Source organism: Antennarius striatus, chromosome 6 (genome assembly GCF_040054535.1).
Source record: "Antennarius striatus isolate MH-2024 chromosome 6, ASM4005453v1, whole genome shotgun sequence".
NCBI lineage: Eukaryota > Metazoa > Chordata > Actinopteri > Lophiiformes > Antennariidae > Antennarius > Antennarius striatus.
The window spans coordinates 25583047-25595815 of NC_090781.1; the positions used below are offsets into that span (position 1 = coordinate 25583047).

Here is a 12769-nt window from a genome sequence, read left to right on the forward strand (position 1 = left end):
ATAGCAGGGCATTATTTTCAGAAAGCCATCCAAGACATCTGACAATATGATGATGACTGTCAAAGTCTCGGCACATCATCTCCTCCAGGATTTCACACTGCAGGTCAATAGAAGGGAATCATTCATTTTTTTATTAGTAATCTGTAACTGACTAATTTAAATATTACCAATGGGAATAAAAGGACCTACCTCATAGTGAAAAAGGTCGACATTATTTTTGTAGATGATAGTAATGTATTCTCGGAATTTTCTTGAATAAAAAACATACTCTTGGCCCTTCACAGCAAACAGTTTAAAGTTAGCGAAATTGTAAATGTCCGAATCATCCAAACATAAATAGCTGAACGCCATTTTCGTTCTTATTTGTATTTGTATTACTACTAAAAACAAAAGACGCACAGGGCATTTTTGGGTAATTTTGAACAAGGGACTGTGTTTATAGAAGTAAGTAGTTGTTGATGCTTTGATGTCATTTTGGTTCCTTGGTGTATGAACATGGTTTCATTACTTCTTTTATTCTCTAAAATAAAAAAAAGATCAAAGCTTTTAGCATGATATATGGAACATTTCTCGATCAGGACCTTGGACATGACAGGGATCTTCTGGCTTTTTGTTGGGAAAGTCTGAGCATAGCTCATGAAATGATCAGTGACCACTATCACGTCATATGTGCCTTTGCAGTTTTGCTCCATGGAAAGAAAGTCCATGCATACTAAATCCAGGCCCATGGCTTACGAGCTGTGAGTGACACACTCTCCACAGTTCTTGATGTATACATTGACATCCTTGGCCAAAAGAATCTACTTCGGAGCAGGTCAATGATTCTCTCTTGTCCAAAGTGCCCCAGGTCATCATGCATAGCCTGCATGACCATTCCCCAGAACTCTATTGGCAGGTTAGGGCAGGTTAGGTTAGGGACGGGTTGACTGACCACATTTCCAGATGGTCTCTTGCTATCCTTGCTTCATTTTCTTCTTGAGCCTTAAGAATCCACTTAGACAGAAGTTCCAACAACTTTTACTCCATGTGTGTTGGAAAAGCTTACAAGTCGGAGGGACACAGTGAGAAGAGGTTCCAAGGTGAGTAACACAGACAGGTGTACTGCAGACAGACTCTATGACACTGACTCTTTTGCGAATGGTCTTCACTCCAGACTGAGGTATAGTCACCCAGCTGTTGTCATCCTCTTCTGGCATGTTCCTTGACAACAGGTTGGGATCAATATTCTGTCAGCCTGGGCGATACTGGATGTCAAACTCATAGGTTGATAGTGCAGCTAGCCAGTAATACCCTACCACACTGAGCTTGGGTGTAGAGAGCAAGTACCTCAGCGGGTTGTTATCAGTATGTGTGGTAAATCTTGCACCAGACAGGTAGTTGGGGAATTTGTCTACCACTGCCCAGTTGAGTGACAAGAACTCTAACTGATGTATGGAGTAGTTTTTCTCTGCAGAACTAACTTTTCTGCTTACAGTGCGACTGGTCTTAGGCCTTTAGGATGCTCTTGGTAAAGAACAACACCAGGACCCTTCAGGCTTACATCTACATCAGTCATATTTTAAAATTGCAGAAAAATTGTGGTATTTTTATTTGTTGCGTAAGTACTTTAACAAAGGGTTTGTCTTTGACTTCCACCTCTACCCATATCTACAGTGGCTTCTTAAAGACAAGAGATGTACTGCAGAATAAACCCTCACACCGATGGGTCTTCAGGCATTGACCATCTTGTTCTTTCTGCTGGTTTCAATGAATCAAACTGCACTGTTTGAAGTAACATGACAGCGTTGCTGGGAAGGTCTATAGCACCAGCGCCCAGGATATATTTGCCTGCCTCCATCCCTCAACTTTGCCTAAACAAAGAGTCAGGGGCTGAAGATGTTGCTAAAGTGACGGATTGGAGGTTTAAATCCTCTCTAATGATCTCTAGTAGTAAAGATTATTTAAGGAAACGGTGTTGACTGGATGGATGCTGGCTCCCTCAGGTTTGTGTACATGTAGAAGAGGAGGGTAGGTTTAACGGGGACTTTGAAGGTTACATGCACGTGCAATTGTGCACAGATATTTCCGTGTACATGCTTAAGTGTGCTTGACAGTGTAATCACCATGTGGCTTTGTCTCTGAGGCAGACACAGTCCAGTGGCCCTCAACAGAGCTCCTGTTTAACATCCACTGTCCTTATGTTCCTGTGCATAATGCAAGGACACACCAGGCTTTATTTATGAAATGCAATGTTTCACTTTTATCTAGATTTAATTAAATAATCTTGTTAACAACTGTGATGATTTTTTAAAAATGTGCAGAAATGGGGTGCAGTATTTGGACAACTCTTGGATTTATTTTTAGCTTTTGTTTGGTGCTGGTTTTCCAGCGTGTGAACTCTTCTCCAAGAAGAAAATAGATCAATGGCACTGCAAAAGTCTGCTTGAAAGCCTTCTCTTAATTTTGTAATCAGAGATGAAATTTAACACAGCACTCCGCTTTAAGTGTCTGTCACATTTGATGAAATTCTAACCTTGGGACAGAATTTTGATTGGATCATCTTGCAAGAGGTCCACTGTGCCTAGCCTGCTCCAGGGGAAAGACATTTAATGTAAGCCCTTAATTGCAGCAACATGACAGTCAAAACATTGGACAGTGCCTCCAAATGTTTTTCAAGTTAGTGATAATTATATCTGATATCAAACGTCAATTTTTTTATAACTGCCTGGTAAATTCTCCAAGTGAGACTAGCAATAAAACACTCAGAACTCAAAGAAATGCATTCAGATTCACGACTTCAACAGTATGTTGTGTAAGTGCTGCAGACATTCATGCTGCTTTAAAGGGCATGTCAGGTTGAATATGCCATTTTGGTGCAATACATTACAATCTGAAGCCTTTATAGCACTAAAGATCACATAAGATCATTTTATAAGATAAGCAACACACCAATCTCTCTTGCCATGGAAATGATTTTATTTCGTCTTCAGTTGTTTTATTCCAGATTGTTTATTGGAACCTTGTTCGCGATACCCATTTCCTTTTCTCGTCTTGCTCTCTAGTTTCCTGTATTGCGTTTACTTACCAGAAGGGTTTGTGGTTTGCCTCTGTCTGAGGGTGCTCACAAATGGCTTGACATTATACGATGGGCAACAGCCCACGTATTATAGGTATGATAGTCTTTGGTGAACGCACAGACAGGAGATATTTATGTACACTAAGACAATTTGACCTCTGATAATAGAAATATAACACATGAGACTATTGAGATTAATGATAGCTTTCCCGGGAGACTGTCATAGAAGACCAGTAGACACCCAATCATTCCGATCAGGTCTTGCTATGATAAATCATGAGTCAGTGTGTACAAACAAGCAGAACTCTATAGTTTTCACTGTGGTCGTGCCAAAAATTAAAACAGACTTTTGAGTCCTGTACTCCTTTAATGGTAAAATTCTTCCTATGACCCTACGTAACCCTGTTGAGTAGGGTAAAATTACCCTACACAGGGTAATGAAATTACAGGGTTACATCAGAGCTGCTGTATTTTGGATCAGCTGAAAATGTTTACCAGAGTTCTCTCGCATCCTTACAGTAATGGTGTGCAGAAATCCAGCCAAAAGCCTTGGCGACTGTTTTTGCATCTTTTTGGGTTTATATGTGCTTGTTTTTTTCCATATTGTGAAGGTGAATGCAGTCCTTAAAATGAGATTTGCGTGGGAATTTAGGGTTCAGGTTCTGATCAAAGGTAACAGTTCCGCCAGAGGACAAGGTGACGACATCTTGTCAACTATCTCAATAGAACAAACATTTCTGACATGTTCTGGGCCAAGAACTATTACTTCAGTTTTATTTAAATATAACAGCAAGAAGTTCCTGGTCATCCCTAATTAACTGTCTTTTAGGCATTTTTGAACTCGAGCTAAGTTCTTGGTTTTGCCTGGCTGAACTGACAGGTATAGCTGTGTATCATCTGCATAGCAGCGGGAATTTACTGTATATAGAGTTGAAGCATACAAAGTGTGAATAAAAGAGGTACAGTCACCAACCATAACCTTTGTGCATGTAGAAAATTTATTGTGCACACATACAAAAAGACATTCATTCATTCATCCATTCAATCATTCATTCATTCATTCATTCATTCATTCATTCAATCTACCGCATCTTCCGCTGAGATCAGATAAATATGGCCTAAACCAGTTTAATGCGGATCTCCTAACACCAACTAAATGTTCCAGACTGTATTACAGAATCTAATGATCAGTTTTGTCACGAGTTGCACATAGATCCAACAAGAGATAAGAGCAATTATCTTGAAAAATCTCACACAGCTGACTGACGACTGCGACAGAAATGGGAGGTTCGAAATTATCCCATAGTTAGCTAGAACATCAGGACATCCTTACACCATAAATGTGTTGCGCTTGTAGGTTGCCTTGCTTTCACTCTTCTGTCCAGTTCATCCCAAACCAGCTCGATGGGGCTTAAGACTGGAGACTGTGCTGGCCCCTCTATGTATTGATGCTTTTCCTCACCATCCTGGCGACACACCAAGCATGACTCTGCATCTACTGCCGCTGATCACCTGGGACTCCTTCATCACCACACCTCCAGGACCTTCTTGAAGGTGCGTCTCCTCTGTCTTCTTTTTTGGTCCAAGTTTCAGCTTATCAGGCTCTCGATTGACGCCGGGCCACTAGACTCTGACCGGAGTTAGGCTATATATCTTCTCTGTCTCTGATTGGCTGGTGTAAACCATGTGTGGGACAGCCTGCAAACTAAACACAGAGAGAAAAGTATTTCTGTTATCAAGACATCTGAAAGCACTAGTTAACCTCACCCAGAGGTGATGACGGTGTCGTACTCAGAAGAAGTCTTCTCACCTGCCTGGTCTGCCCTCATTTACAGTAGTAAACCGTCTCTCAGGTGGAGCAGGCTGAACCATGATCACTCCTGGTGGTAAGGTTGCAGCAGGTGGACAGTCGTGGTCTTCTTGAGATCTGGTATTATCATGGTCCACCTGAGGAGCACCAGCTGGAACCATTACAATATCTGATGGTGTGATCTTCTTTTTCTTGGTGCAGCAAAGCAAGAAGCAGTTCGTCTTCTTCTTTTCTTCCTTCTTCCTCTCCATCTTCTCCATAGTCACACCTGGTGGTGAAATGTTCTTTTTCCTGGAGAAGCAAAGCAAGAACCATTTCTTTGTCTTCTTCTTCTCCTCCTCCATCTTCTCCATGGTCACATCTAGCGGTAAGAGTGTTAGAGGTAGACTTGAGTGGTCTGGCAGGAGGCTGGCTGGCTCACTGCAGGTAGCAGGTTTATGATCAGTCTTAATAAATGGATGATTGAGGACTTCATCGGGTGTTATTCTCTTCTTAGGATCCATCCTCAACATGGCCTTCAGGAGCTCGATGCACTGCTCCCTTTCCACAGCTTCAAATCCATTTTTATCCTCCAGCCGCATCTAGTTCAGGAAGCAATGGTTAAAGCCACCATCAGTCAGTCCATACTTATATGTGAGAACAATCAGAATGAAAAATCAAAGAACTTTTAACCCCTACTGATTTCAGATCATCCAGAGATTTTAGGCTTTGACCGGTGGGGAGAAGAATTGAACTGTTTTCCTGGGGAAATTCCTGAAAAAGACCAAGAGCAACTTGAAGCGGAAAAGCTTTCTGAAGGAAAGTGTGACGTATTTGTGTTTTGCAGCTGTGAACATATTATGGGAGTTGAAAAGTTTAAAGGCATACTCTGTGTATCCACTTGTTGGATGTGGTTTTACGGAAGTAGAGATTGCTTCCCACACCTCCCTCATCAATAACATGATCAGGTGGCATGCCCAGGTATTTCACCATTTGTGCAAGCTGGAGATGAAACACAGCAGTAATTTTTTAGTGTTGGCTGTTCATATTTCATTCAGATTGGTAAACATTGGTAATCTGACAGAAGCCATGTTCACTGAAAGTCATAAAAAGCCATGAATATTTCAAGAGACTAGATGCTCTTGAACCCCACACCCAGAAGCCTCTTCAGTCTCTTCAGAACGCTGACCTGACTGAACAGCAAACAATACAGCCTTACCACGGCTGTATTTGAGCCTGGGCCACAGTCTTCTGAGTCTGAGTCATCTCTGTATGAGTCATCTGAGTCCAAGTCATCTGGGTCTTCAGGAAACAGAGGTTTGCCCAAGACCATCTCGGCCATTACACAGCCCAAAGACCACATATCAGTAGCCGCAGACTGTGGATAGTCGAGAATCATTTCTGGAGCGCTAAATGTAGAAAAAAACAACATATACATCATATATAATAAGAATTTTAAAAGAATGTACATGGAGCATGTCCCAAATAAAGTAAAAGGCAATTATTGACAGGAAGGCTACTCCTGCTTCTTTACATTAAATGGGAATTACTCATTGACATCAGAATTTTTATGGACTTTACCTGTAACAAGGTGATTGTATGCCTGTCGCATAAACGCCGTCCCGATCATTGCTGTACGTGGCAAAGCCAAAGTCTATTAGCTTGACACGTAATGGTCTCTTTTCATCTACTGTCATGATGTGATGAGGTGTTATGTTGCAATGGATGATCTTCCTTTCCTTCAGGAACAGCAAAGCCTCGGCCATCTGCAGGACACAGACAGGAATGTATTTGACAGTGTTTCTTGGAGGTTTATAACCAGCTGTGATGTGTGCTTCCTGTCTGCTCCTGAAGTTACCTGTTGAATTATGACTCTGATATCACTCAGAAGCATCGGCTTTTGGCTTTCTTTCAGAATGCTGCCAATGTCTTTGTCCAGCAACTCAAACACCGGCGCCTTTCCAACCAAGAAGTCAAACCAACCGTGACATTTAACTATGTTATGCAGTTCACAACCTTCATCCAATAATTCTTTTAAAAGCATCATCTGGAAAAACAACAAGTTTGATATGATTAGTTCCTTACACAGAGTTAGTGTGTTCACATTTATGAAGATCAGGTAAAAGAATTCAGCTGGATGAAGCGAAGGCAGACAAACCCAATGTGTTCCTTGTTGTCAATGCATGTATTATTAATGTGTTACTGGCATAAACCAAACTATTTTGCAGTGTAATTACAAAAAAATTTATTTGTCTGCGCTCACTGACTAAACGAACAACATGGAAAGAGTGAACAGCAAAACTCACCTCATAACTGGAACAGGGCCAGTTCAAGGGTCGCTTCACAGCAACATACTCTCCAGTTTGATGGTTCCAACATTTTCTTATCGGTCCAAAGCACTTTCTTCCCAGCTTCTCCATAATCTCGTAATTGAGGTGGTTTAGGTAGAATTTATCTCTGACAGTTTTAGCTACTTTGCAATTTTCGGAATCAGACTCAGAATCACTGTTATTTGAATTGTAATCATTCGCCCATGGGTAGTACCCGCGGAGAATAAACGGATGGGTGAGGACATCAACAGGTGTGATCCTTTCCTCGGGATTCAAATTCATCATGGCCTTCAAAAGACGAAAGCATTCCGTCATCTCCTCATCTGCATGATTTTCTTCAGGATGCGTCTATTTCAGGAAGCAATGGTCAAATCCACCATGAGTAGGAAAATCTATCGCAGCCTCAGACTTACAACTTACATTGACTGAATTATCTCCATTTGTCAGCCCCAAACTAATATTTAAATTATTTTACTCTGTTTGCACCAATAATAACTGTTAACCTGGATATTGCACTTTTAATTTATCACAGTTGACTTTTTGTCTATGTGGACGTGTAAAGAATTCCCTTTGTGTGGCCTTACAAGCAGTTGAAGCATGCTGGAATGGCCTGTTTTTACTGTTGTACACCCTGAAAACAGTAGCTAGGTATTAAGCTTACTTTGCTCGAGACGAGTAGAGAAAACTGGGTTCTAGCGAGGGTAAAGAGTGAGACTGGTTCATCAGGTGGAGGACGTGGAGCAGCAGCCTCCTCAGTCTATAGGAGATCAACTCATGAGATGTCTTACCAGCCGTTCCACAACTTGTTGGTAGCGTTCACAGCTACCGAGTAAGAAGAGCGCGACACGACCCAAACACCACATGTCAGCAGCTTCAGACAAGGGTTGGCCTGAAAATACTTCTGGGGCCACAAATCTGGAAGAAACAAACAACACAAAGATTTCTAGGTTCCTCCAGTGAAGGTAAACCACTTAGTGAGCCACTAGCAGCACATGAAGACATCAAAGCTACCAAGCTACAAAATCCAGATAGTATGAACTGGATCTCAAAAGAGGAATGTGTTCACTGCTCAAGGCTAAATGCTAAAACACTGACTTTTCGCATGAGCACCCATCTAGTGGTTAGGATTGTTGCTCGTTGGAATGTTTGATCACTGTTTTCATCGTCCTTACTTTAAGTCATCTGGCAGCTCTGTAGCTTTCATGTCATCTGAGCTGAGCCGGGCTGAGGTAAAGTTTGTCAGCTTAACTCTGAGAGGTCTTGTCTTCCCATCTTCCAGGAGTATATTTTTTGGTGAAATATTTCCATGGATCACCCCGGTTAATGACAGGACATCCAATGCCGTGGCAATCTACAGAAGATAGGTGTTATGCTTTCATGGTTTTCCACAGTTTGAATTTGATAATTATTGGTTATCGATCTTGGTATTGATGTGTTCATACCTGTTGGACGATGTTTCTGATATCATTTAGGCTCAGAGTATTCAGGTTTGTGATTACATATTCCTCCAAGTCAATGTCTAATGTCTCAAATAACAGCGCCTTCTTTTTGGAGAGCCAACCATAAAACTTGACAATGTGATATTTGTCGAAGTTTCGGCACATCAACTCTTCCAGGATGTTATGCTGTAGGTCAGCGGAGGGGAATCCTTCATTTTTTATTACGGAATAATCTAAATATTAAAGATGTGATCATCAAAATAAAGAGGACTTACCTCATTTTTAAAACTCTCTTCGTTATCCCGGTGTAGGACCGTCAGCTCCCCGTTGGACCCAAGCGAAAGAAGAATCCGCCCGTCGGGCCTCTTGGTTATCACTTCATATTCAGACAAATCTATATTTTCATCCCAACAGAAGCAATCTTTCCTTTTCATTTTCCTTCCTGCGTTTTTTTGTGTTATTGGAGTACAAAACTAGACAGCCAATAACTGTCACTGAGGACAGGACATTGTCGGCTGATTCGGAACAAGTGGGACTCTATTCATAGAACTGATTGGGCTTTACTGCTTTGATGTCCTTTTGCCACCCGAAGATGGTTTCATTTCTTTTATCTTTATTAAAGATAGTTTATCTTTATCTCAAGATCAAAGCCCGCCCCTCCTTTAGTCAGTCAGTCGATGCATACAGTATCTATCTACTCTATCTATCTATTTATCTACCTACCTACCTACCTACCTACCTACCTACCTACCTACCTACCTACCAACCAACCAACCAACCAACCAACCAACCAACCAACCAACCAACCAACCAACCAACCAACCAACCAACCAACCAACCAACCAACCAACCAACCAACCAACCAACCAACCAACCAACCAACCAACCAACCAACCAACCAACCAACCAACCAACCAACCAACCAACCAACCAACCAATCACTCAGTCAATCACCCAGAACAGACGAGAAAACTTGAATGATGACCAAAGAGAACCTTGTTTATGCAGAGAAAGGGAAAGATTTACAACAAGAATAGAACATTTGGACAAAGATCAACATGAGCAAAGGAGAGAACAAGATGTCCAGAGGTCTCCTGAAAAGAGACATGGTCCTCCAGCAGGTGAAGATGTTGCTGCAGGAATAGAACCTGTCAGCGTTGGTGATACAGATTCAGTGCTCTACAATTCCGAAATGAAAATTTCAGCTCTTGTCATGATGGCAAGGTACACTTACCACCACTGCAACCATACCCTTGAGGGACTTAAACCAATATTTGACGGACACGATTAAGACTTTGTTTATGAAAAACATCAGACAACTGTTAAATCGGGCGTTCCAACGGGTGTTAACCAGTGTTCTCCTTGCATTACACGTGTTTTGAGTAATTTTTAGTAAAAACTGAGATATTTATCTATTCTCCCCTGTTTATACATGGAGATTTTGGCTGGCGTACAGGCTACCCACACATGATTTACCACTTTTCACTTCAAAACTGTAATTAATCCTTTTCAAAAACTACTCTTGATCCAGAGGTCCCAGCTAATTTTAGACCTATTTAATCTCATTATAATCCTTGAGAAAGCAGCACTTTTGTGATTTTCCACATAATAATTATTTTAGGATTTCCATTTTGACTTTAAACACAGAGGCACCATTGACCAAAGCTAATAACAGGCTTCTTATTGCATCAGTTGAGGGACTTGTCTCTTCTTGTCACATTTGACACCTCTGAATATCAGATACTACAAAGACTCAGATATTTAATTGGCCTGGAAGGAACCTCATGACTCCCACAGAGACTATATATTTGGGATAACTAGGAAGCAACAAGACACAGAGGAAACTTGGTGAATCCAATCATGGTGAAGCAAAAAACGCAAACGACAAACACACAAGCAAGTTACAAATGACAAATAACAAACTTAACCCAAAATCCATACTTTATCAACTATCAGAAACCTTTTTGAAGACTTAATAGCTTATATAAAATGTTGCTGCCGATGTACTAGACAGAATGAATAGAGGCTATCATACTGTATTAGCCCCCATATTAGCTTCTTTGCCCTGGACTGCCCTCCATCACTGTAAATGTCTTCTTTGAGAGTCTTTTCGAGCACGTAGAAGACTCGTAGTCCTGGGATTCTCCTGAATGCTTCACCACGCTTGTGTGTGAGCACGCTGGTAATGTAAGCATGTTTGTGCTGGCGGTCAAGCAGGGCGCCTGGGAGGACTGGTGTTTGATTGGCGCGTGCTGCCGAGATCTGCTCCTTCCTGTTAGCGTACGCATCACTTCCTCTCACCCTGCCCAGAGCTACTGCCTCGCCGTCTCACAATCACTCTGACACAATTCCCTCTTGTCCTTAGTTTTTTTTTTTCTTCGTCTCGTGACTTCCTGTTCTCCTTCTTTGCCTTTTCGCTGCCTCCTCTTCCACTCTCTTCAGACGTTACTCTCATTCTCATACCTTCCTTTACATTCACAGCTCTCCCTGCAGTCTTGGTCCATTTGTCTCTCTCTCCTCACCCTAAGAAGACTCTCAGAAGACCACTTTGGTTTTAACAAGCTGACAGCCAGCTCATCATCTTCTTCTTCACCTCTTTCTCCCTCTCTCTATCTGCTCGGGATTCAGTCCTGAAGTGCACCCTTCCTCTTCATCTCTTCGCCTCTTCCTCCTCAGCTGCGCTCCCTGAAGACACAGCAGATGCGTCCAGGCAGAACAGCCAGGATGTTGCCATGATGTCTGACTCCAGATCTGCAGCTGTATTAGTCCTCTCAAACCTCTCTTCATCCCTCTGTCTATCACACTATTTTGGATGAAATTTCCTGCTTCCATAATATATTCCGACATTTCCTATCTTTCCATTAATTCTCTCTTTTCTCTTTTCCCTTGCACCTTCAGCTCACCTCCAGGCTTCTGGTCTTTCCATCTCTGTTCTACCCTCCTTCTACCATCGCTTGAGGCCAACTGTGCACCCTTTAGTCTCATTTCATCTTGTCTTTCTCTGATATTTAACAGCATTTATTCCTCTTCCTGACTGCGTTAAAACCCTCCTCGTTGCTCGTCTTCACTCCTCGAATCCGCTCCTCCCTGCACGTTTTATCACTGTCACATATGGGCTCATGTTTATGCTGATGACATCCTTGCCTTCGTACTTTGCCTACAGCACTGTCACATCATGTACAGCAACACTTTGAGGAGCTAAGTTAAAAAAACAAAAAGAAGTACGCTTGTTTGAATTTTAAAAAAATGACTTAAGTAAAGTTTTTGGGGATTTCAGAACTTATCGGGCTGCTGATTTGACACACGCTCATTTTAGTTGCCTTTTAAGGTCTTTGTCTACTTGTTTGTGTTGCTTCATTAGAAGATTACTGTCACAAACAGAGGCAACACCAACAGGAAGCTGCATTCAGTTTACCTAAGCTCAGTTTACTAAACCCGCTACAGTCTAAAGAGCTAGCATGGGAGCTTCAAGATATCTAATATCATCTGATGTCATTAATGTCAGTTCATCACATGATAGCCATCGAAAAGGTCGTCTAACGCGCCACAAGAGTTCCAGGCTACGTGGGCAGAGAAGCTCAGCAGAAAGGAGACGTTAGCTGGTGTGGTGCAGGAGAAGATCTGCACGATTGTACAGTAGACCCGCCAGATACCAGCTGCTCCACATTTGAGATACGAGTGGTCACTGTTTATATTTTTGTTCGACGTACGAGCAAAAATCCGAGATACGAGTCCTGCTTCCAGACGGCACCGTTTTCATGTCTGTTCTGAAGGTGAATTTTAATAGAAAACAAATAGAAAATGAGAATTTCTTTCTTTCAAATGGTTAACTCAATCAAAAAATGGATTAAACTTGTATCTCGAATCTTTACTGCTTAATGTTTTGATTTGAGAACGTTATTGGTAAGTAATGTCTTCAAATGAATTATGAATAATCCATAATTATTCAATCATAATTAAATTCATTTTGAATCAATTCATAATAAATAACTCATAGCCAAATGTAAATTATGAATTACAATTCATTGTATCATGGTAATTATAATTACTTATGATGAATTATGAAACGTAGCAAAATATTTTCATATTTGTTCTGAGGGTGAATTTGAATGAAAATTTGATTTTTTTCCAAATTACAGTTAAATCACGGTTTAGA

The 12769-nt window shown here is 41.3% G+C and overlaps 1 protein-coding gene across 3 annotated transcripts; it reads right to left on the bottom strand.

The window, feature by feature from the left end:
• Nucleotides 1–4059: 4059 nt before the first annotated feature.
• LOC137597011 (homeodomain-interacting protein kinase 2-like) lies at nucleotides 4060–9072 on the bottom strand. 3 transcript variants are annotated; one of them, XM_068317884.1, is made up of 12 exons: nucleotides 8889–9072; nucleotides 8617–8799; nucleotides 8347–8525; nucleotides 7836–8089; nucleotides 7151–7522; nucleotides 6703–6891; nucleotides 6426–6610; nucleotides 6064–6253; nucleotides 5733–5846; nucleotides 5544–5618; nucleotides 4866–5446; nucleotides 4060–4760 (listed from the first exon to the last, which is right to left on the bottom strand). In XM_068317884.1, the coding sequence occupies exons 5-12, from the start codon at nucleotides 7487–7489 to the stop codon at nucleotides 4679–4681; spliced, it is 1755 nt and encodes a 584-aa protein (XP_068173985.1). In that variant the 5' UTR covers nucleotides 7490–7522; nucleotides 7836–8089; nucleotides 8347–8525; nucleotides 8617–8799; nucleotides 8889–9072; the 3' UTR covers nucleotides 4060–4678. The 3 variants fall into 3 exon arrangements, with proteins under 3 accessions (XP_068173985.1, XP_068173983.1, XP_068173984.1); XM_068317882.1 differs by having other exon boundaries at nucleotides 6034–6253; XM_068317883.1 differs by having other exon boundaries at nucleotides 6034–6253; nucleotides 8617–9072.
• Nucleotides 9073–12769: the final 3697 nt, after the last annotated feature.

Coding starts and splice junctions, on each gene's coding strand:
- LOC137597011 (XM_068317882.1), bottom strand. CDS start 7,489: ATGACGGAATGCTTTCGTCTTTTGAAGGCCATGATGAATTTGAATCCC. Junction 6,611..6,702: donor TCAGAGTCATAATTCAACAG/GTAACTTCAGGA, acceptor TGTGTCCTGCAG/ATGGCCGAGGCTTTGCTGTT. Junction 5,619..5,732: donor CCAACAAGTGGATACACAGA/GTATGCCTTTAA, acceptor GGTCTTTTTCAG/GAATTTCCCCAGGAAAACAG.